General features: G+C 42.3%; 1 protein-coding gene across 1 annotated transcript in view; it reads right to left on the bottom strand.

The window, feature by feature from the left end:
- Nucleotides 1-26,102, bottom strand: part of LOC101356473 (serpin B6-like) — a 42,172-nt gene that overhangs the window by 2,456 nt on the left and 13,614 nt on the right. Inside the window, exons 4-7 of the mRNA XM_012556364.2 lie at nt 16,792-16,966; nt 14,269-14,418; nt 10,297-10,414; nt 8,850-8,992 (exon numbers count right to left, since the gene is read on the bottom strand). Of these exons, the coding sequence (XP_012411818.1) occupies nt 8,850-8,992; nt 10,297-10,414; nt 14,269-14,418; nt 16,792-16,956 (576 nt within the window). The 5' untranslated portion in view covers nt 16,957-16,966. The remainder of the gene's footprint in view (nt 1-8,849; nt 8,993-10,296; nt 10,415-14,268; nt 14,419-16,791; nt 16,967-26,102) is intronic.

The following is a 26,102-nucleotide window of genomic DNA, read 5'->3' as shown; positions in this document are numbered from 1 at the left end:
TGTTATGTTCCCTTCCTAACTTGCTCTATCTGTAATCATCCCAACCTCTTTGTGGCTATACAGTCTCTGTCACAACTACTCACCTCTGCTGTTGGAGCTTAAAAGTAGCCACAGACAGTATGTAAACAAATGAGCATGCCTTGTTCCAATAAAACATTTGTAGTACCTGAATGATTTACTAAATTCATATTTGTACAGAGAATTTTCATTTTACTTATAAATCAAGGAATTAAAATAAAAATTCCCATCAACTCAAAATCTGTGCCCTTTAAGACACATACCCCATAGGTTAGTGCACTCAACACCCATTGCAAACCCTTTTCCCTTGTCGTTATCTGATGTAGAGACTGGAAAGGCAGAATTCTGCACCTTCCTGTGGCTGCAGGAAGCAGCACGAAACAGGACTGGCCAGTGAGATACACAAGTAAGGCTTCCCTTTCTTAATAAATGGACAGAACTTCAGATGGACACAGCTTTGGCTATTTGCCTATTGTCCTTACCCATTCCTCCAGCCTGGATAGTGGCTCCAGCGTCTGAACCAACTTATGACCGGGAAGAAGAAAGTCGCGTGCTAATGAGCAGGAAGAGAGAGGGCCTGGTTCCTGGAGTGAATCATCCAGGTGCCCCATCATCCTATCTCTGTCCACTCTAGGTAGGAGAGATGAAATTATATGAGTTTACACATCTGATCTGGGCTATCTGTGCCTTGTGCTGACTGAAGACCTAACATCTTGTTAAACAAAATTCAAAGAGACAAATGATTTGCCTGAGAAAGGACAGTTCATTTAATAACAAAGCTAGAAAAAAAAAATATATTTCTTGAGAAAATGAAGGCTCAGACTCAACTATGATCAGTGAGCAAGAATAAACTGAATCTGTTCTACTTTTGTGTATGTGCAAAAATCTCTAATTACAGTTAAGCAAAAAAGAACGAATTGACTATTTGATGAGAAAAAAGGCGATCATCAAATAATACCTTCTAAGCTGAAGGGAGCAAAACTCTGTGTCTGTCCTATGAACATGCCCTTGTGCTCGCCTGATTTTAAACAAGATATACGTTTATTTTCTTTATTACAAAGAGAACTGAAGACCATTCACTTGTGCTGTCTTTATTGAGCACCAACTATGTATGACTTTGTGTAACACAGCAGTCTCTGCCCTCAAATATTGCTCAGCAGGGAAGGAACACAGACTCATCAGTCACACCCTGCTTTGTGCTCATGAGGACAGGCACAGGGCACTGTGACAGCTGAGAGGAGGGACATTGGAACCAGACTGGGAGGAGGACTGCCAGGGAAGGCTCCAGGGGACACTGGTGGAATGAAAGGAGCTTGTAGAGACTGATGGAAAGGAGTACTGAGAAATGGGCCGGACCAGATTACAAAGAGCCTGACTACCACACTGTGGAGTCTGAACATTACCTCAAAAAGTGTGGGAGGCCAGGAAGGACTTTAAGCCTGAGAGCTGTAGGACCACATTTGTCATATAGATAGAACACCCTGGAAACAAGATAGTTGACTTTAGGGAGTATCTTAGGCTAAGTTCCTTAGAGAAGTAAAACCCATGAAGCGTTATTATATATGTACATGTGTGTGTGTGTGTGTGTGTGTGTGTGTGTGTATACACATATACATATACATACACAGAGCCTTCGTGGTACAGTGATTAAGAACTTGGTGGCTAACCAAAAAGTCAGCAGTTCAAATCTACCAGCTGCTACTTGGAAACCTTACGGAGCAGTTCTACTCTGTCCTATAGGGTCACTATGAGTTGGAATTGACGTGACGGCAATGGGTTTTATATATATATATATATGTGTATATGTATATATATATACATATGTATACACACATATATATACACACATACATATATACACATATATAGACAGCAACGGGTTATATATATATACACAGAGAGAGACATTTCTCTCAAGGAAATGGTTTGCAGAGGCTAGTAAGTCCCAAGTCCGTGGGTCAGATGTCAAGCTGGAGGGTTCTCCTGACTCACGTAGCAGCAAGGACTGATGAACACAAGATCAGCAGGTCAGACAGCATGCTGCTGGTTCACAGGCTGCAGTGGTTGACAAATCCCAGGATTGGCAAGTAAGCTGCTAGCTCAGGTCCTAAGAACCGGAGGTCAGACGATGACGAGCCTGATGCAGTATCCAGAGCAAAAGCATTGCTGGATGATCCATTTATATACTGGATGCAGTCCACAAACCCAAAGAAACTCCCTTTCAACTAACTGGCTGCTCATGGAAGATCTCATCATGGAGTTGATTACATCATTACATAACTGCCAAATTACATCATTACATAACTGCCAAACTACATCATAACTTCCCAACCACTAAGAATCATGGTGCAGTCAAGTTGACACACACTCTTAACCATCACAGTTTACACCTTGTCACCTTGGCACCTGTAACATCTCCTTAAACCATACATAACCTCTAAATAAGGACAATTACAAAATCATACTTGTGTGTAACGTGATATAACTAACATGCATACAACTGAAAATGAACTAGCCCCATTTACATCTTATATTTTATAAGTGATGAAAACAAAAATATGTGATGCACACATAGAAGGAAGAAATACTCATAACAATTAATATTCCTCATTTCTGCAACTAGTCACGTGGTCGCAGCTGGTATTTAGAACACCTTCTTCCATTACCCATTCTGTATTCCCTTTTCACTCAGCAAGTACCTCTGCTGGTCATGGTTCTTTGCCTGCTGGGGTGACTCAAATTCATTCCTGAAGGGGCAAGACCACAGAATTGGGTTGCTGTAGTTTTAGTTTTCCATTGACTTTAATCACAGGGCATGACAGTACTAAGAGAAACCCTAAGGGATCTCCTGTATTCCAGACATACTCTTCGTTACCTCCACTATGTGGTATCAATCTGATGTCCTCTTGGTAATCAGGATCAATCATACCAGCCAATATGGTAACTCCCTTCTTTGCCTGTTGATCCAGAGGCATGAGGAACCCAAAGTGGCCAGGGGGCATTATTAACTTCCACTTCAGTGTAGTCAGTGATGTATCTCCAGGTGGGAGCATTCCTCCCTTTGGAACTAAGATCTCTAGACCTGGACAGGAAGCAAAAATTTTGTGAGTGGCTCACTAGGGGTAATAGTGAGTGGTGCCACTCCCATTTCCACCCCTTGATTCCTGGACCCATGAATCCTGGCTATGGGTGAAACAGCACTATATACTGGACACTGGTTTAGAGCATATACAACTTCCTGGAGAACATTGCCCCAACCCTGCAAGGTATTGTTACCTAGCTGGTGCTGTAATTAAGCCTTTAGAAGGCCATTCCATCATTCTATCAAGCCAGCTGCATCAGGATAATGGGGAACATGGTAAGACCAGTGAATTTCATGAGCATGGGCCCACTGCTGCACTTCATTTGCTGTGAAGTGAGTCCATTGATCTGAGGTGATGCTGTGTGGGATACCATGACGATGGATAATGCATTCTGTAAGTCCATGGATGATATTTTAGGCAGAAGCATAGCATGCAGGGAAAGCAAATCCATATCTAGAGTAAGTGTCTATTCCAGTAAGGAATACACTGCCCTGTCCATGATGGAAGTGGTCCAGTGTAATCAACTTGACACCAGATCGCTAGCTGATCACCTCAAGGAATGGTGTCATATCGGGAACATAATGTTGGTCTCTGCTGTTGGCAGATTGGGGACTCAGCAGTGGCTGTAGACAAGTCAGCCTTGGTGAGTGGAAATCCATCTTGCTGAGGCCATGCATAACCTCTGTCTCTGCCCCCATCGCCACTTTGTTCATGAGCCCATTGGGCAATGATAGGAGCGGCTGGGGAAAGAGGATGACAGGTTTCCACAGAATGTGTCATCCTATCCACTTGATAGTTAAAATCCTCCTCTGCTGAGGTTACCTTTTGGTGAGCATTCACATGAGACACAAATATCTTCACTTCTTTGGCCCATTCAGAGAGGTCTATCCAAATACCTCTTCCTGTACCTCCCTGTCTCCAGTTATCCAATCATGTTCCTTCCAAGTCACTGACCATCCAGCCAAACCACTGACCACAGCCCATGAATCAGTATACAAGCACACATTTGGCCATTTCTCCTTCTAAGCAAAGTGAACAACCATATGCACTGATCAAAGTTCTGCCCACTGGGAGGATTTCCCTTCACCACTGCCCTTCAGAGAGGTCCTAGAAATGGCTGTAGTGCTGCCACTGTCCACTTTCGAGTGGTGCCTGCCTATCATGCAGAACCATCTGTAAACCAGGCACGAGTTTTCTCCTCCTCAGTCAGCTCATCATAAGGGAGTCCCCATGAGGCCATAGCTGCAGCCATGGGCATTTGAGCCACTTTCACATGCAACTTACTTGTGCCTTCAGGTTCTGCTTGGGCCCGTTCTTGTATATACTACTTCCATTTAATGATGGAGTGCTGCTGGGCATGTCCAACTATATGACTCTGTGGGTCACACAACACCCAGTTTATGGTGGGCAGCTCAGGCTGCATGATGACTTGGTGGCCCCTGGTTAAGTGTTCAGTCTCTACTAAGGCCCGGTAACAAGCCAAAAGCTGTTTCTCATAAGGAGAGTAGTTATCTGCCGAGGATGGCAGGGCTTTGCTCCAAAATCCTAAGGGTCTGTGCTGTGATTCCCCAATAGGGGCCTGCCAAAGACTCCAAACAGCATCTCTATCTGCCACTGACACTTCAAGCACCATTGGATCAGCCAGATCATAGGACCCAAGTGACAGAGCAGTTTGCACGGTAGCCTGATCCTGTTGCAAAGCCTTCTCTTGTTCTGGGCCCCACTCAAAACTAGTAGCTTTTTGAGTACCCAAATGAGGGATATGCTGCTTCCAAAATCCAAAGGCACCCACCAGGCATTGTTTCTCCTTTTTAGTTATAGGAGGGGCCAGATGCAACAACTTATCCTTCACTTTAGAAGGAATATCTCAACAAGCCCTACACCAACAGACACCTAGAAATTTCACTGAGGTGGAAGGCACCTGAATTTTTGTCAGGTTAATTTCCCACCCCCTGGCATGCAAATAAGGAGCCCTGGTGGCACAGTGTTTAAAGCAATCAACTGCTAACTGAAAGGTCAGCAGTTTGAAACCACCAGTGGCTCTGCGAGTGAAAGATGTGGCAGTTTAATTCCACAGAGATTTACAGCCATGAAAACCCTATAGGTCACTACGACTTAGAATCAACTCGATGGCAGTGGGTTTGGGGTAGCATGCAAATGTCTTACCAATAAGTCTAGAGTCACTGAAACTTCTTCCTTAGTATGTCCAATCAGCATAATGTCATCAACGTAATTGACCAGTGTGACATCTTGTGGAAGGGAAAGGTAAACAAGGTCTCTGAAGACTAAATTAGGTCATAGGGCTGGAGAGTTGATACAGCTTTGAGGTAGGACACTGAAGGTGTATTGCTAGCCTTGCCAGCTGAAGGCAAACTGCTTCTGATGGTACTTCAAAACGGGTATGGAGAAGAAGGCATTAACCTGATCAACAGGTGCATACCAGCTACCAGGAGATGTATTAATTTGCTCAAACAATGAAACCACATTTGGAACAGCAGCTGCAATTGGAGTCACCACCTGGGTAAGTTTTCGATAACCCACAGTCATTTTCCAAGATCCATCTATTTTTGGCACAGGGCAAATAGGTGAGTTGAATGGAGACGTGGTGGTAATCACTACCCCTGCATCCTTCAAGTCCTTGATAGTGGCAGTAATCTCTGCAATCCCTTGGGAATGGAGTGCTGCTTTTGGTTTACTATTTTACTACGTGGGGGCAGTTCTAATGGCTTCCACTTACTAACCTTTCTTACCATAATAGCCCTTACTCCACATGTTAGGGATCCAATGTGGGAGTTCTTCCAGTTGCTGAGTATGTCTGTTCCAATTGGGCATTCTGGAACGGGGGATATCAGTAGAGGATGGGTTCAGAGACCCACTGGACCTACTGTGAGATGAACTTGGGCTAAGACTCCATTAATAACCTGACCTCCATATGTCCCCACTCTGACTGGTCTGCTGCAGTGATGTTTTGGGTCTCCTGTAATTATTGTCAGTTCAGAGCTGTTGTCCAGTAATCTCCAAAAAGTTTGATTATTTCCTTTTCCCCAGTGAACAATCACTCTTATAAAAGGCCATAGCATAGATCCCTTTGGGGAAGGCTGGGAGAAAGATTAACTGTATAAATTTCTGAAAGTCCACTGGGACTTTCCCCTTCCTCAAGGGGACACAGCCTCCCCTTCATTTAAGGGATTATGAGTGTGTAAACTGGCTCATGTCTGGGAATTAAGGGGCCATGACTCTCTATTCTGGCATTTCAAGTTAGACTGCCACCCACTTGACCTATAATTCTTCCGCTTGTACAGATCAAGTAAATATTTAGTAGATTTCCCATCTATTTTACTCCTAGGGACACCATGACTAAGTAGCCAATGCCATAAGTCCGTATGAGTCAGACGATTCGGATTATTGCTTTGACTCCACTGTCCCTTACAGTAACTATACCCACCCTGTCTTTGTCAATTCAGTGCCACCACTTGACCCCTACCACTATGGGGTCCAATCAGCCCCTTTGTAGTTAGGTGTCTTAATTCAGTTAGGGCAGTTCCCACTGTCAAATCTGACCTACATAAAATAACAATCACAGCAGTCTTCAAGGATGCTAGAGTTCCCTTCACAAATTTTTTCCTCACCATTGTAGTAAAAGGTGTGTCCTCTGGGCTCTCCATATTTGGGCCTGTGGGTCTAACCTGATAAATCCACTTTAACATGCCAATTTCCCTAAGCCATTGGATACCTTCTTCTACAGCATACCAAGGCAGGTCTGGTACTTCAGCTTGATTTAGTGTAGGTCACCACGTAATCCATGCTTTATCGAACCAACCAAATAAACTATTAGAGCATTTCGTAACCCTTGAGCTGAAACACTGAATGAAGAATCTGTGCTTGGTGAGCCCCGATCAATAAACTCAAACTGAGCCAACTTTATGTTCCTTGCACCATTATCCCACACCCTTAATAGCCATTCCCACACATATTCCCCAGGTTTCTGTTTGTATATATTAGAAAATTCAAGCAGTTGTTTTGGAGTATAGCGTGCTTCCTCCTGGGTCATACTTTGTACTTCACCTTTTGGGGCTCACTGGAACTTAAAGCTAGTAATAGGTCTAGAAGCAAAAATGGGTGGTAGAGATGTGCTCTGAGAACATTCATCAATGTCTTGTAAGGCATCTGCTGCAGGCAATGACTTAGCCCTCTCCTCAGGGGATGACTCAGACAAAGGCTCTTCAGACACAGCTGGGTTAATCTCATCAGATAGGGATGGAGGGCTAACAGTTTTACTGGGGAGGGTGGCTTAGCAGACAAAGATGGAGTAATCTCTTCAGATGGAAGTGAGAGGGCTGGTTCTGTTGGCAGGAGTGATTCTATGGAATTTACGGACTCAATTTCCTCAGCTCTCTGATTATCTGCCCATATGCCCCTATCCCAAGTCTCAGGATATCATTTCTTTCCAGTCAACAACCTCACTTTAACTTCAGACACCTTTCAAGGTTGGAAATTCAATTAGCATTGTAATTCAGCCACTTTTACAATTCGACTCTGAGTTTGGGTCTATCAGCTCTGTTACTGTAAGAAATAAGGCTTTCTCTCATGGCACAAGTGGCAATTTTGAGGTCATTTATGTGGCATTTGAGCTGTGACTCTGAAGCCCTGAGTTCATCTCTTACTTTCAGAACTTTCTAGCCCAAGTACGACCAAGCAACCAGCTTCTGTATACTTCTCATTCTGACAATATTGTAGAAAAGTATCAAACAGGCAATCACCTAGAGCCTTGCCTCTCACCAATACTTGATCTATTAGTGGTGATATTTTGCATTTTTCTATTGCCACATCATGCCATGGATTAGTAGGGCTCTCTTTAATACTGGAAGCAGAGTCATCAATATCTTTAAGACTAACCAGACTTGAAAATGAATTTAGAAAAGTCATCCTTACAACCTTGTTTCTCTAGAACTACTCTCGGTGCCAAATGTCTTAGGCTGGGTTCTCTAGAGACACAAAACTAGTGAAGCGTATATATAGATATACACATATACACATAGAGAGATTTATCTCAAGGAAATGGTTCACACGGTTGTAAAGGCTGGTAAGTCCCGAGTCCGTGGGTCAGGCATCAAGCTGGAGGCTTCTCCAGACTCAAGTACCTGCATGGGCTGATGAACCCATGATCAGCAGGTAAGACAGCAGGCCACTAGCTCACAGGCTACAGAAGTTGATGAATCCCAAGACTGGCAGGTAAGCTGCTATCTTAAGTCCCAAGAACTGGAGGTCAGATTATGATAAGCTTGATGCAGGATCCAGAGCAAGAGCTTTGCTGGAAGATCCATCTATATACTGGAGGCAGGCTACACCCCAAGGAAACTCCCTTTCAACTGATTGGCTGCTCATAGCAGATTTTATCATAGAGTTGATTACATCATTACAAAACTGCCAAATTATATCATTACATAACTGCCAAACTACATCTTAACTGCCAAACCACTGAGGATCATGGCTCACCCAAGTGGACACACAACCTTAGCCATCATACGGAGTCAGAACAGGAGGCTACGTGTATGCAGCCACCTTTGGTGAGACATAACTTAGGAAAAGGATAAGAGAAAGGCCCCAGGCTTGGTGCTGAGCTACCGGGCTACCCAAGGGCAATGTTAAGTAAAAGTTACTTGAGACTGACCCTCTTGCATGTTTTGAACCCAATGTGAACACAGAAACTGTTTCCAAAAATCTCTATTGTTATTGAAAAATATTCACCTTGCTGATTTTAAAGGGTATTTCCTTGGTATGCTCTTTGTTAAAGTGCTTGTGCCAATTTCCTTTGAAGTAGATGGCACTGACGAGAATCAGCTTAGTCAGCGAATCCACTGACCCCGAATACAGCACCTCTGTAATTTTACCTGTAAAGAAGAATTAAAGAACCAGTTAGCTGAAATGGTTTCCAGATTCATGCATTAGGAATGATAATTAAATACCTTTAGTAGTTGTATCAGTTAAATTGTGTTCCCTAAAAATATATGTTCAAATCCTAGCACCCAGTATCTGTGAAAATGACCTTCTTTGTAAATACAGTCTTTGCAGATATACTAAGTTAACATGAGGTCATACTGAAGTAGGGTGGGGACTAATCTAATGATCAGTGTCCTCATAAAAAGAAAAGTACAGACACAGACAGATAGACACAAAGAGAAGATGGTCCCATGAACATGAAGGCAGAAACTGTAGTTATGCTGACACAAGCCAAGGACGCCTGTGGCTACTAGAAGCTACAAGTGACAAGGAAGAACTTTCCCTTAGAGCCTCCTGAGAGGGAATGACCCTACTAACACATTGATTTCAGACTTCTCACCTCCAGGACTGTGAGAGAATAAATTTTTGTACTTTTAAGTTACCAATTTGTGGAAATTTGTTATGGCAACACATGGCAATTAATACAGTAGTCAGGAACACAGATGAAAGGATTTCACTGCTCTCCAGAATATAACCAGGTAAAGGGATGTATGTCCTTAAAACAAGAGCAACAACTACCTGAAGTAGAGTGTCGAGATCTGGTAAGAAAAATATCACAATTTGAATAAAACACATGAAATGAACAATAGATATTAATAGGAGCAGGATGAATTGCTAGCACATGAGATAGAAAGCAATGACTGGTGCCTATGACTTAAGGAAAGGAACTGAAAGGATGGTCAAAAGTGGGAGAGGTTGTAGCAAGTGTAAAGAACAGTTTAAATTAAGAACAGAAGGTAGACAAAGGCTTGGTGAGCATCTGCAAGACTGCGTGGACATGCTGTGGAACACGGGTACTGCTGCAGGAGGACAGCCCAAACCCCTCAGCAGTGCCAACTTTCCTTTATGCAATTGGTGAAAAGAAAGACTATATGGAAAAAAAAAAAAAAAAAACTATACAAAAAAAAAAACCAAGAAGCTAGGACTATGGAAAAAAAAAAAAAAAAAAACTATACCAAAGCATGGAATGTTATGGAGGACGTCTACCGAATGCTGAGAAAAACCACGGATATTTGATGAGAGCAAGGAACAGCTAGACAAAAAGTCATACCTTGACAATATGTTAGAAACAATTTTTAAAGTTTACGCAGTTACTTACAGAATAAAAGCACTCCTGTTCACATCTGACTGTCTTGTGAAGGAACTAAAAATAAGATGATTAAAATATTTAAAAAGAATAAAAATGTGTTTTCACCTTCTGTCTTATCGGCTATCCAGGTGTTTATGTGGTTTCTGGACTCCTCTGCAGCATTAGCAAAGTTGAGCTCTTCCATCTCAGCCTGGTAGAATGTGCGGCAAGAATCTCTAAAAGACTAGGGTAGACGGAGCAACATCAGTGCACAGCTACAAACACAGTCCACCAGTAGCTTACTTCTTCATTGTGATAAATCAGAACATTGATTATTACATGATTTACACATATAATTTCCAAATAAACACAAGCAATTAATCTGAACTCCACATTCCTAGTTTTCAGCTTAATTTAATCGTAGCTTATACACTAAATGAAATAGTGGTCTGAATATCAACTAATCTTCATGAACTGCTGGGTCCTTTGAGGGAGGAGCTGTGCTTCCATGAGATCAGGAAAAGACACTGAGAAGCTGAAACTACAGTATCCTGGGAAAACCTGCTGCTTTCGTTGAGGGAGAACAGAGATGGCCCAGCTCCCTCTGCATTTCAGAACAACAGCCTGTAAACTAGGGCCTGTTGTTCCATAACAGCATGGGACAATATGTAATTCTAGTTCAGCAACACACACCTGAATGTTCTGTAAGGATGTTGTGTTTGTTAGGTGCCATCGAGTCAGTTCCAACTCATAGCAACCCTATGTACAACAAAACGAAACACTGCCCAGTCCTGTGCCATCCTCACAACTGTTGCTATGTTTCAGCCCATTGTTGAGCCACTGTGTCAATCCATCTTGTTGAAGGTCTTCCTCTTTTTTGCTGACCCTGTACTTTACCAAGCATGATGTCCTTCTCCAGGGACTGATCCTTCCTGATGGTATGTCCAAAGTATGTGAGACATAGTCTAGCCATCCTTGCTTCTAAGGAGCGTTCTGGCTGTACTTCTTCCAAGACAGATTTGTTCATTCTTTTGGAAGTCCATGGTATATTCAATATTCTTCCACAACACAATAATTCAAAGGTAACAATTCTTCGGTCTTCCTTATTTATTGTCCAGTTTTCCCATCTATATGAAGCGACTGAAAATGCCAAGGCTTGGGTCAGGTGCACCTTAGTCCTAAAACTGACGTTTTTGCTTTTTAACACTTTAAACAGGTCTTTTGCAGCAGACTTGTCCAATGCAAGATGCCATTTGATTTCCTGACTGCTGCTTCCTTGGACGTTGCCTGTGGATCCAAGCAAAATGATATCCTTGACGATTTCAATATTTTCTCTGTTTATCATGATGTTGCTTATTGGTCCAGTTGTGAGAATTTTTTCTTTATGTTGCGATGTAATCCATACTGAAGGTTGTAGTCTTTGATCTTCATCAATAAGTGCTTCAAGTTCTCTTTGAGCAAGTAAGGTTGTGTCATCTGCACACCACAGGTTGTTAATGAGTCTCCCTCCAATCCTGATACCCCGTTCTTCTTCATATAGTCCAGTTTCTCGGATTATTTGCTCAGCAAGCAGACTGAATAGGTATGGTGAAAGGATACAACCCTGGCGCACACCTTTCCTGACTTTAAACCACTCAGTATCCCCTTGTTCTGTTTGAGTGATGGCTTCTTGATCTATGAACAGGATCCTCATGAGCACAATTAAGTGTTCTGGAATTCCCATTCTTCAAAATGTTATCTATAATTTATTATGATCCACACAGACAAATGCCTTTGCATAATCAATAAAACACAGGTAAACATCTTTCTGGTATTCTCTGCTCTCAGCCAGGATCCATCTGATATCAACTATGATATCCCTGGTTCCATGTCCTCTTCTGAATGTAGCTTGAATTTCTGGCAATTCCCTGTAGATATACTGCTCCAGCTGCTTTTGAATGATCTTCAGCAAATTTTCTTGTGTGTGATATTAATGATATTGCTCGATAATTTCTGCATTCAGTTGGATCACCTTTCTTGGGAATAGGCATAAATATGGATCTTTTCCAGTCAGTTGGCCAGGTAGCTGTCTTCCAAATTTCTTGGCATAGACAAGTGAACGTCCATTTGTTGAAACATCTCAGTTGGTTTTCTGTCAATTTCTGTAGCCTTGTTTTTCACCAAAGCCTTTGGACATGTTATCAGGAGGTATCAGTCCCTAGAGAAAGGACATCATGCTTGGTAAAGTAGACGTTCAGCAAAAAAGAGGAAGATCCTTAACAAGGTGGACTGACACAGGGGCTGCAACAATGGGCTTGAGCATAACAATGATTGTGAGGATGGCGCAGAACCAGACAGAGTTTCATTCTGTTGTACATGGGGTTGCTATGAGTCGAAACCGACTCGACAGTACCTAGCAAAAACCTAGCAATAGCATAGAGAAGCAATATGACACAGTACTTATCAACACAAATTCTGCAATTTACTAGCTGTGTAACCTTGGTTAGTCTCCATGTTCTCTACTGTAAAACGAGGATGCACCAGTATCTACACCTCATAAGGTTACTTTAAGGACCAAATAAACTACTATTATTACATTTGTATGTAACATTGTTGAACCGTCAGTATGTTCCAGGCTTTGTACTAAGTGGTCTACTGCATCATGTCATTTCATCTTTATATACTTCACACTTTTCTAATTTTCCTGGCTCTGGTTCTTTATCATTGCTTTTGAAAACTTTTTAAATCTCTCATTTTAAGAAAATAATCTGAAAGCAAAGTGGTCACTCACATATTGATAGCTTGTTGCACCCTTGGGTGATTATTTACAACTTTTAAGCACATTTGAAAATAATTGTATGCTATTTAAGTTATTATTTTACAGCAATCAGTAATCAAAATTGAGTAACATTTAATCATATACAGCTAATGCTACTGGATTTTGGGGACACTAAATTAATGAGAAATAATTCACCAACATGTATAATCTCTTTTTTTTCTACTCCAATATCAAATCACATTTTAAGTACCAATTCTGAAAATAACCACCAAAAATGAAGAAAAATACAGTGAAAGTAAAAGAAAATCAGCCCATCCTTTGTGTTTGTTGGAAGTTTTATTATTTTTTTTATATAGAAGGCTTATAAAAAAGATGATAACCTACCAAGTAGACAAGACAGATAAAAACAAGTAAAATAAGTTGTAAAAATCACACTATGGTATGCAAATCTTACCAATATTTCACCTATGGTTGACTGTAGTCACTTTATACCAAGTTGTTTTGAAACAATTTAGAGTCTGAAACATGTTTGAAAAACAATAAAAAATATGGCAAAATAGCACAGATATTCCAAACATACAACAATCCTTATACATCTATAAGAAAAAGGCATACAGCCTAATGGAACAAAGTATGATATTATGATTTCCATTATGTGGAAAAAACTTCATGAAAAAAATTCTGTATGTGCATGAGGATACACATCAAATCCATAAAAGACTGGGGAGGGGATTGATGGTGTGTGGGAAAGAGGCTGATGAGGATTCTTTTTTGTCTGCATTATGTATATTTATATACAGCAAGAATATACCCACAGATTACTTGAGTAGTATTTTTAAAATAAAAAATTATAAAAGCATTCTCAAACAAATACAGACTGTATAATTAGCCAAAACTAAACTAAAACAAATAAAATAAAATTTTGTTTGAAAAATCAATCAAAATATTTAAATGTGTAAAAAGTTGAGCAAGTCTCACAAAGCACAAAAAAACTTCAATTTTACAAAACAGTGACTAGAAATATTCACTATGCCCACTTTGTTGTTTTAGCCAATTCATCTCAAATTGCACTATGCTCCATGTTATTTCTTTTGTAAATATTATCTCATTTAAGTTTCACATAAACTTGGACAGTATTTGTTATAAGGCCCATTTTACAGATGACTAAACTGAAACAGCTGAAGGAGTTGAATGTGGTTCATGAATGGAGACCTGAATTGGTGTCAAGTGTGTGACGTCACAGCCCACACTCTCCTCTTGGTTCTATACCACATGATCCCTTCCTCCCCACCACCTTGTTATCTTTATTTCCTTAGTGAAAAACAATAAGTATGATTTACTGAAAGGAATTCATAACTCTTTTCTCCAAAGAGCCTGTTGGCAGTTCTAAGCAAGTACTGAGAGCCGGATTTGTTAACTTCAGTGAGAAGTGACTGGATACCTTGGTGAACATCTCCACCTCCGCCTCTGACTTTATTGAAAGAAAGTGCCTGCAATCAAAAACAATGGACACACACATCTTCAGTACTCCCTGACTTCAAGAAATGGGTGCCACACTAAACTCAACACTATGAACTTTGCAGTCATACTACAGCTTGAACATTGATTAATCCCATTAAAGATGGAAAGTGTCTCCAAAGTCAGCCAGTTCCCCTTCCTGTAACTCTTCTAAGGCCTTCCAATAACCATAACCTGCAGGAAGCCAGAATCTTCTAAAACCCACTACACTTCACTGTTGAGTCCATTCCGACTCATAGCGACCCTACAGGACAGTGTATAACTGCCCCCTAGGGTTTCCAAGGATGTAAATCTTTATGGAAGCAGATTGTTGCATCTTTCTCCGTAGGAGCATCTGGTGACTGCGAACTGCCAGTCTTTCGATTTGCAACAGAGCACTTCAACCACTATGCCACTAGGGCTTCTAAGTGTTGGTATAAATAGAAATGCCCTGTCTCACACCCTAACAGAATGACTAGGGTATTTATTCTCACTACTTGGGGTACTCTGTCTGCAAACATGGGTGCCAACCTGCCCTCCATTTTTGCTTATACATCCACTCCTGACATCAAAAGGTAGAGTCTCTTTCCCCTCCCCTTGGATCTGGGCTGACCCTGAAACCTGCTTTGATCATCAAAATGAAGCAGAAGCTAAGCTGTGGCAGACCTAGTCCTTAAAAGGCCCGGCAGCTTCCATTCTCACTCTTCTATGATCTGGTGGTCATGGTGTAACAAGTCCAAGCTGTCCTGCTGGAGGGGCCAGGTGGAAAGGCCCTGGAGGACGTGACACCACATAGAGAGAGCTGGTTGTAGGGGAAGCCAGTACCAAGCCTATAGCCAGCACCAAGGCCCCTACTTGTGAGAGAAGCCTCCTTGTACCCTCCAGCCAAACCATCAGATGAATGACCCCAGCTGACCCATATGGAACAGAAGAACCGCCCAGTCAATGCACCAAAACCAAACATACTGCCATCGAATCGATTCCAACTCATAGCGACCCTATAGGACAGAGCAGAACTGCCCCAAAGCGTTTCCAAGGCTATAAATCTTTACAGAAGCAGACTGCCACATCTTTCTCCCACTGAGCAACATGGTGGGTTCGAACTCTTAGTGCTTAACCACTGCACTACCAGGGCTCCTAGTCAAGCCCACAGAATCTAAAAAAAAAATCAATCATTGTTATTTTAAGCCACAAAGTTTTGGGATGTTTGTTGTGCACAAAAAGGTAATACATATAGCAACAGTACTTAGAAGTGGAGTTCTCCCATAATAAAAATCTAACACATATGGCATTGTCTTGGGAACAAAGTGGCTGGCAAAGGTTGAAAGGAAAGTAGTCTGGCAACTGCTTTTGGAGGCTGGAAGTACAGTGAGGACATTACTACGGAGGCTGGAGAAATGGGGACCCATGTCATGTATTAGCACAAGAACTAGTGAGGCTGTCACCAGAAGTAACAGGAAAAATAGAAAATTTCCCCAGTGAACTCATGGATCGGGCTAAGGAGATTTACAGGAAGAATGTACCTAGTGTCAATTGACTTGTTTTAGCTGTGTAAGATAAAGTACAAACCATTGTTGTGGAATCGATTCTGACTCATTGCGATTCTACAGGACAGAGTAGAACTGCCCCATAGTGTTTCCAAAGCTATTGTAATCTTTACAGAAGCACACTGTCAGGTCTTTTTTCCCGTGGAGTCCCTGGTGGGTTCAAATCGCCGACCTTTAAGTAGTTAAACCAAGCGCTTAACTACTGCTAAATCTCCAGACTACAGCTTTGGAAACCCGATGGGGCAGTTCTACTCTGTCTAATAGGGTCGCTATGAGTTGGAATCTACTCAACAGCAATGGGTTTGGTTTGTCTGTTTGTTCGTTTGGGGTTGTTCAATGACTGCTACATGCCTCCCACACACCAGCCCACACTCCTGCCCTTTGTGAATGGGCGTGTCCATTACAGTCCTCCCTCCCAGTCTCACCATTGTATGTTGGATATACGTGTGGCTGTGAGGAGAGCAGATATTTCTTTTAAGTGCATAAATCCTGCAATATCACATGAATCAACTTTGACATAAGTCTTTATGTCTACTTACAAACTCATGTATCATCACAATGTGGTGATAAATCATCTGAGTAAAAGTCTAACACTCTACTCCTAACAGATCAGCAGCATCCACAGGAAAGGCCCCCGGAGTCACCACAGGGTCGTCTAGCAGTGGAGACAACTTCTATCCTGACAACTCTCCCTTCACATCCCTGCGACACTAGCAAAGTTATCTGCTAAGAGCAATGTCTTTGGAATTAGAAATTGAAAGACCTGCTCAGCTGACAACTTAAGAGCATTTACAGTTGCCTTAAAATGGCTTTCATTACCTGGGATATCTGGGTAGCAGTGTTTCCCTTTGCACCCATGAAGACCATGGCCAGGGCAGAGGAGATGCTCATGGGTGAAATAAACATATTTTTTGAGTTGTTTTCCCCCAGCTTTTTCAGTAGGTTTAAGGCAAATGTGCCATTGGCTTCTGATAGGGTATCCATGATGGTGAGCCTAAAACAATGGATTTTAAAACAATGTTACATAAATATAGGCTTTTTGTCAATGAGCAAATACTCCAGTTGCCCTCCGTTCAATTCCGACTCATCGTAACCCCATGTGTATCGTAGTAGAACTGAGCTCCACAGGGTTTTTAATGACTTATTTTTGGAATTAAAGTGCCTGCGGGTAGACTTGAACCTTCAGCCTTTGAGTTAACAGCCAAGAGTTTTAATCGTTTGCACCACCCAAGGACTCCAGTGAATAAATATGTCCACACAAAAAAACTTGAGTATTTATTTGATGGACCCTCACATTTATTTTGTGTGTTTCTAATAACAAGTGAAAATATTGAATAGCAATGTTTATAATATGGTCCTATTTTTGCCAAACCAGAAATGCAGGAAAACATGTATCTGAATACTTGTTTGTGAGCACAGAGCAAGTGGGGATGGAAACACACGACTGTTCACTTTAATTATTTCTTGGGCAAGAAATCAGAAAAAGTGTTATTAGTCTTTGCCTACATCTCTGTACTGCTGCTTTGTTGTATGGGCTTGTATGTATTATTTTATAATTTGAAAATAATTCCATATGATAAATTCAATCACAAAATGAAACAAGAAAAGGTGGTTGAATATTTTTATACTCTTGAAGAGAAGGAGCATGTTCAGAATAACATGAAATCTTAACATAAAAGGTGATAAATCAAGCCACCTACAAACATGCATACAAGTCTCAAACACAAGCACTTCTGACCTTCAGTTCTCTTTCTAGAAACCTTCACATATGTCAAAGCCATAATCTAAGGCCAAGTTCACAGATTCTGTCATGTCCATGGTGGGATATTAATGAAGGTGTTAATTAAAAAAAATCATTGTAATGTCATGGATATATATGTATTAAGTTAAAAGAAGGAAGATATAAAACTAAAAATATAATTTGGTCTTAGTTATGTAAATTGGGAAGAAAGGTAAATGTAAGCGTAATTAGACAGACTGGAAGGAAATAGAGGACACCAAAAGTTTCTGGGTAATGGGTAACTTTTATATTATTTATATTCCTCTGTATTCTTCTAATTAATGATTTGGATTTGAATTGGCCTTCTATAACTTTAAATACTTTCTCTGTGGTGGCATAAATTCACAACGGATGCAACAACTTAGGTGCAGTCATGAGATAGTGTGTCATACCCTTTATCTGCTGATAACAGCAGAGATTCATGTTCATCACAGTGCACAATACTTGATACAAACATTACCTCTCTAACCCCATCGATGCTAATACCGCACCAGGGAGAAGCCTTGGGCCCTCTTCCTGTCATCAGGCACAACTGGGAACCAAAGCAAAAGTGCCAACACCTGACCCTGCTCCTGCCCACATCTGGTATTCCCAATGTGTCTGAATGTTCATTTTCCATACTTCCTTTGTCCAAAACTGAGCTTTTAAGGGGACAGCAGGGCAGGGAAGAAACTAACTTAAGTGCCAATTGTATGTTTCCAGCAAACCCCAATTGTCATTCAAATTTCCACCTTCTCTTAACCTGAAGACTCCAAATCTGGTAATATTCTGCTGCAGTGACTTGAACAAAAACTAAAAAAAGACAAGCTCTGAAATGGCCATCAGTATTACCCTACACATCTGTCAGATCCTCTGTCAGACTGTTGTACTGTGGTGGCTTGTATGTTGCTGTGACGCTGGAAACTTTGCCACCGGTATTTCAAATACCAGCAGGGTCACCCCATGGTGGACAGGTTTTAGTGGAGCTTACAGACTAAGACAGACTAGGAAGAAGGACCTGGTGGTCTACTTCTGGAAAAACAGACCCATGAAAACCTATGAATAGCAGCAGAATATTGTCTGATATAGTGCCGGAAGATGAGTCCCTCGGGTTGGAAGGCACTCTAAATACAACTGGGGAAGAGCTGCCTCTTCAAAGTAGAGTTGACCTTAACGACGTGGATGGACACTTTCGGGACCTTCATTTGCTGAGATGACTTGACTCAAAATGAGAAGAAACAGCTGCTAACATTCGTTAATAATTGGAACATGGAATGTATAAAGTATGAATCTAGGAAAACTGGAAGTCGTCAAAAGTGAAAGGGACCAAATAAAGATCGATATCCTACGTGTTAGTGAGCTGAAATGGACCTGTATTGACCATTCTGAATTGGACAATCATATGGTCTACTATGCCAGCAATGACAAATTGAAGAGGAATGGCATCACACTCACGCTCAAAAAGAACATTTCAAGATCAATCCTGAAGTACAATGCAGTCAGTGAGGGGATAATATCCATACACCTACAAGGAAGACCAATTAATATGACCATTATTCAAATTTAAGCACCAACCACTAATGCCAAAGATGAGGAAATAGACAACTTTCACCAACTTCTGCAGTCTGAAATTAATCAAACATGCAATCAAGATGCATTGATAATTACTGGTGACTGGAATGCAAAAGTTGGAAACAAAGAAGGATCAGTAGGTGGAAAAAACAGCCTTGGTGATAGAAATGAGGCCAGAGATCACATGATAGAATTTTGCAAGACCAATGACTTCTTCATTGCAAATACCTGTTTTAACAACATAAATGGCGACTATTCACACAGACCACACCAGATGAGTACACAAGAATCAAATCGACTACATCTGTGGAAAGAGATGATGGAGAAGCTCAGTATCATCAATCAGAACAAGGCCAGGGGCCAACTGCAGAATAGATCTTTACTTGCTCCTATGGAAGTTCAAGTTGAAGCTGAAAGAAATTAGCGCAAGTCCACCAGAGCCAACATACGACCTCATACATCCCATCTGAATTTAGAGACCATCTCAAGAATAGATTTGACACAATGAACATTAATGATCGAAGACCAGACTAGCTGTGGAATGACATAAAGGACGTCATACATGAAGAAAGCAAAAGGTCATTAAAAAGACATGAAAGAAAAGACCAAAATGGAAGTCAGAAGACTCTCTGAAACTTGCTCTGGAACGAAGAGTAGCTAAAGCTAATGGAAGAAATGATGAAGTAAAAGAGCTGAACAGATGATTTCAAAGAGCAGCTCAAGACAAAGTAAAGTATTATAATGAAATGTGCAAAGACCTGGAGTTAGAAAATCAAAAGGAAAGAACATGCTTGGCATTCCTCAAGCTGAAAGAACTGAAGAAATAATTCAAGCTGCACTATTGAAGGATTCTACAGGGAAAATACTGAATGACGCAGGAAGAATCAAGAGAAGATGGAAGGAATACACAGAGTCACTGTACCAAAAAGAGCTGGTCGATGTTCAACCATTTCAGGAAGTAGCATGTGATCAAGAAACGATGGTACTGAAGGAAGAGGTACAAGCTGCACTGAAGGGAATGGTGGAAAAAAAAGTCTCCAGGAATTGAAAGAATACCAACTGAGATGTTTCACGAAAAGTATGCAGTGCTGGAGAGGCTCACTCATCTATGACAAGAAATTTGGAAAACAGCTTCCTGGCCAAGCGACTAGAAGAGATCCATATTTGTACTCATTCCAAAGAAAGGTAATCCAAAAGAATGTGGAAATTACCAAATAATACCATTAATGTCACACACAAGTAAAATTCTGCTGAAGATCATTCAAAAGCAATTGCAGCAGTACATTGACAGGGAACTGCCAGAAGTTCAAGCCGGATTCAGAATAGGATGTGGAACCAGGGATATCATTGCTGATGTCAGATGGGTCTTGGGTGAAAGCAGAGAATACCACAAAGATGTTTAACTGTGTTTTACCGACTATGCAAACGCATTCAACTGTGTGGATCATAACAAATTATGAGTAACATTGTGAAGAATGAGAATTCCAGAATACTTAATTGTGCTGATGAGGAACCTATACATAGACCAAGAGACAGTCGTACAAGCAGAACAAGGGGATACTGAGTGGTTTAAAATCAGGAAAGGTTTGCATCTGGGTTGTATCCTTCACCTTACTTATTCAATCTGTATGCTGAGCAAATAATCCGAGAAGCTGGACTATATGAAGAAAAACGGGGCATCAGGATTGGAGGAAGACTCATTAACAACCTGCGATATGCAGAGGACACAACCTTACTTACTGAAAGTGAAGAGGACTTGAAGCACTTACTGCTGAAAATCAAAGACTACAGCCTTCAGTATGGATTACACCTGAGCAAAAAGAAAACAAAAATCCTCACAACTGGACCAATAAGCAACATCATGATAAATGGAGAAAAGACTAAAGTTGTCAAGGATTTCATTTTACTTGGATCCACAATCAACACCCATGGAAGCAGCAGTCAAAAAATCAAACAACGTATTGCACTGGGCAAATCTGCTGCAAAAGACCTCTTTAAAGTGTTAAAAAGCAAAGAGGTTACTTTGAAGACTAAGGTGTGACTGACTTGAGCCAAGGTATTTTCAATCACCTCATATGCATGCGAAAACTCAACAATGAATAAGGAAGACTGAAGAGGAATTGATGCCTTTGAATTATGGTGTTGAGGAAGAATAGTGACTATACCATGGCCTGCCAGAAGAACGAACAAATCTGTCTTGGAAGAAGTACAGCCAGAATGGTGCTTAGCAGCAACGATGGCTAGAATTTGTCTGTTGTACTTTGGACACGTTATGAGGAGGGACCAGCTCCTAGAGAAGGACATCATGCTTGGTAAGGTAGAGGATCAGCAAAAAAGAGGAAGATCTTCAACGAGATGGACTGACACAGTAGCTTCAACAATGGGCCTAAGCATAACCATTGTGAGGATGGTGCAGGACTGGGCAGTGTTTCATTCTGTTGTACATAGGGTTGCTATGAGTCGTATCACTCCAAAGCACCTAACAACAACAACATTACCTTCTCTCAAGAAGCCACAGTAGCACCACTGTTAACTGAAAAGTTGAAGGTTGGAACCCACCCAGTGGCTCCACAGGAGAAAAGACCTGGCAATCTGCTCCTTAAAGATTACAGCCTAGGGAACTCTTCAGGGCAGTTGTAGTCTGTCCTATAGGGTCGCTAGGAGTCGGAATGGACTCAGTGGCAACAGGTTTTATTATATTCTCAGGCCTGTATGGCCCCCAGGGGTCTCTAGACTTGACCAAACTCCCTAGCATAGACAGGAACACCTGAAAACCCAGGTGCAGTTTCTCTGAAATGGCCTTGAGGGTGCCTGGTCTCGCCGCCACTGGGTCCCTCCTCTAGGCAACTCTCTGGCTCCAGCCCCTCAGGGTCCAGACACCAGGCCCCGCGAGTCACCTGTGACCCAGGTGCGAGGCCGTTCTCCTGGAGGGGACCGAGCCCGGACGCGCCTCCCTCGCAATGCGCGTCCTTCCCGGTCCCCTCCCTCGCAGAGTCCAGGTGCCGGTCTGGGACCCCTGGAAAAGCAGACAGCGCGAGGAAGGCGGCGGGTCTACTCCCTCCTCCAGGCCCTTTTCCCGTCTACACCGCACCCCGCGTGGGGAGCAGATCCCCAACCTGACACTTACTCCAAAGTCTTGACGCCGCTGCCGGAATGAGACCCGAGCTGCTGGAAGCGATACCAAGTGGAGACGTCGGATCCCTGTGGCGCTAAACTGTTCGGGCGGGGCGGGGCGGGGCGGGGTATCGCGGGGGAAGGGAAGGGACTAACGGAGCGGCTGAGTTCTCCGCCACATGGGGCTTCTGTGAGTAGCCAGGTGTTTTGACATTTCTTATGGGGATGTTCGCATGCAATTTTCTTAGGCACTCAAATTTAATGACATTTTGCTTTACTGCTTCTAGATTTTGAGTCATTGTTAGAAAAGCTTTCCCTGAGTTATAGAGTTCACCGTGTTTTCTTCCAGTATTTGTGTGGCTTCATTTTTTTACATTTAGATTGCTGATCCATTTGGAATTTATTTTGGTGTATGAGAAATATGGCAAACATTTTAACTTTTTTATCAAGTGGCTTCAGATTTGTTCCTACTCGGTGTATTAAAAAGTCCCTCTTTTCACTAGTAGCTTGAGAAGCCACCTTTATTACAAATAAAACCAAAAAAAAACCTAACCAGCTGCCCTGGAGACAATTGTGACTCATGGCAACCACATGAATTTCAGATAAGAATAGCTCAATAGGGGTTTTTTGTTTTGTTTTTTTAATTATTGTATGAATACATTGTCTGGCCTTTCTTTCAGGTCCCTCTGGGTGTATTGGAACTGATCTCAAAGCATCAGCCTTTGAGTTAAGTAGCTGAGCTCTTAACCCTTTGTGCCAACCAAGACACATTATATACGAGAGAGCTATGTATGCATGGATCTGTTTTTGGACTCTGTGTTCGGTTCCATGGGCCACATTGTGATTTTCTGTTTTTTCCTTTTCTTTCTGTTTACTCAATTCCAGTTTTATTGTCCTAAAATACACACACACACATACACACATTCATAAATTATGCTTTTTGAAAATGAAACATCCAGTATATGCTTATTCTAAGGAGGCTTTAGTCCATGTGGTTTTCTTTTGGTGATTCATTCAAACTTAATTCATGTAAATACATTAGCTAAAGTAAAAAGATACCAGCTAGCTTTATTTGTTTATTTTAAATCAAGAACAAAATTTTATTCTGTAATATGTAGTCAGAATCAAATGAGCCTTTGCTCTGCTTTTTTTTTTTTTGCCTCTCTGCATCCTACTCTTCCCTCCTCTTTTTTGTTTTAATTTATTTTGTTGTTGTTGCTGAGAATACACACAGCCAAACATACACCAATTCAACCGTTTCTGCTTGTACAGTTTACTGACACTGATTACATTCTTCGAGTTGTGCAACCTTTCTCACACTCCTTTTCTGAGTTGTTCCTTCGCCATTAACATAAACTCTCTGTCCCCTAAGGTTCCTATCTAATCAGTGGAGTTGCTGTTACCACTTTGATCTCATATATTCTTGTTGTTGTTAGGTATTGTTAGGCACCCACAAGTCGGTTCTGACTTATAGCAACCCTGTGTACAACAGAACGAAACACTGCTTACTGCTTGGTCCTGCGCCATCCTCACAATCGTTGCTATGATTGAGCCCAGTGTTGCAGCAACTGTGTAAACTCATCTCATTGAGGGTCTTCCTCTTTTTCGCTGACCCTCTGCTTTACCAAGCATGATGTCCTTCACCAGGGACTGTTCCCTCCTGATAACATATCCAAACTACACAGGATGAATTCTCGCCATCCTTGCTTCTAAGGAGCATTCTGGCTGTACTTCTTCCAAGACAGATTTGTTCGTTCTTCTGGCAGTCTATCGTATAGTCAATATTCTTTACCAACACCATAATTCAAATGCATCAATTCTTCTTCGGTCTTCTTTATTCACTGTCCAGCTTTAGTATGCACATGAGGCAATGGAAAATACCATGGGGTCCAGAGAGAGTGTTGAAAAGGAAGCAGGGGTGAATCAGTGAAATCTGGTTCTCATTCTAGACATTAGCTTCCCCCAAGGTTTTTCAGTGTTTGGGCCTTCACCCACTGAATTTCCCTAGTCGATTGTCTTGGAAGCTGCGTTTGGGGGCCTGTAAGCTACTTCAGTCCTAGGTGACAGCTGGAACTCAAGACAACAGTAGGCAGAAGGAGAGGATGGTGCCACTGTCCCAGGACAGTAAAGAATAGAAGATGAGATACCCTAGTCCATTTTCAGAGGGTCACACACAGTTGCTACCACCCAGTGACACTTGATGATTCATTGGTGTCTAAGGCTTAGAAAAACCACTTCATGTATAACAATGACTCCACAAAAAGGCCTGACTCCAAACAAATGAACAAAAAAACCCATTGCCAAGTTATTGATTCCGACTCATAGCAACCCCACAGGACAGAGCAGAACTGCCCCACAGGGTTTCCAAGGAGTAGCTAGTGGATTCAAACAGCTGACTGTTTTGTTAGCAGCCGAGTTCTTAACCACGGCACCACCAGGGCTCCTTTGCTTTCTCGTCTCAGTTTAACCGGTGCCTGTTGCTAAGCCTGACTGAAAACAGAATTCTCCCACTCGGCAATAACGTCGTGTTTTCTTTCCCCAAACTTCCCAGGATTGGTGACTGGTTCCATTTAAGTTCTGAAGGACTTCAGTTCTAAAGGACCTCAGTTTAAAACACTCTGGGAAGCCCTGTCTTGAGGTCCTGGGTCATTGCAGAAAGGAGCTGGATCAATTCGCATAAAAAGCTCAAAGAACCTGGTCCTTCAAGTACCAAGGTAGAGACCTAGTGTGCTTGACCAGAGGAGCCCTGAACAGGAACCAGAGGTGAGAAACACAATGAAGCTCTTAAAATTAAAAAAAAAAAAAAAAATTAAAAATCTCAAGGGAAGACGGAGAGTAAGCCAGAGCAGAGCAGCAGCAATGGGCTTGTTTTAGCTCATAGGTGGCTGGTACAGTGGTGCAGGGGCCCCTCCAGTTGGTCATCAACAGGACATTGAGACTGTGGAGGTGTGGATGGATGATGGTGAAGGAATGAATAGTGGAGGAATGGATGACAAGGAAGCACAACAGATGCTGTCAGGAGATGAGGGCAGAATGGAGGAGGGAGGCCTGTGTTGCCTGGTGGCACAGGAGGGGCAGGAGAGCCTAGAACACCCCCCACCTTCCTGTAGAGGAAGAAACAGAAAGTGTGACTCCATGGATGGCTGGCCAAGTAGACCGAATACTAGGAGGGATGGTGCCTAGGGTCAGGGGACAAGAGGGCAGCAAGAGGATGAGCCAGAGGACAGAGTGGGAGGACACTAGTTGTCCAGGTGGGGCACAGGCTGCCTGGGATGACGGCCAGCGACAGTCCCTGGGAGGGCTGGCATGGGGGCTCAGATCTGAGGTAGACAGAGAAATAGCCGAGCTCAGGGTCCCTAAAAGCACAGGCGCTCCAGACAGAGCCCCCAAAGGGGTTCAACCTCTGTGGCGAAGTCGCGGGACCCTGGCCCAAGCCAGTACTGGGTTCGGTCGGGGCACAGTGTGGTGGTGACAGGTGAGGCGCTGCCAAGCAGACGTGTTCTTACAGTTACCAGGTTGTTCCCCTGCCTGGGTGCTGTCCTTCCTCTCCACCCACTGTGCCACCAAGGCCCCTCCACCTGGGTGGCCCGTTCCCTCCATCAGCACCTGCCTCAAAGAATCCTTCCTGCTCGGAGCATGGGCCTGGCCAGCTCTTCTCCGGGTCACTCCTTTGGCCTCTCTGAGA

This window comes from Trichechus manatus, unplaced genomic scaffold, assembly GCF_000243295.1.
Source record: "Trichechus manatus latirostris isolate Lorelei unplaced genomic scaffold, TriManLat1.0 scaffold00063, whole genome shotgun sequence".
In the NCBI taxonomy this organism is placed as follows: domain Eukaryota; kingdom Metazoa; phylum Chordata; class Mammalia; order Sirenia; family Trichechidae; genus Trichechus; species Trichechus manatus.
Note: the sequence above shows the minus strand (reverse complement) of the source record. Positions and strands in the feature narration are given on the sequence as shown.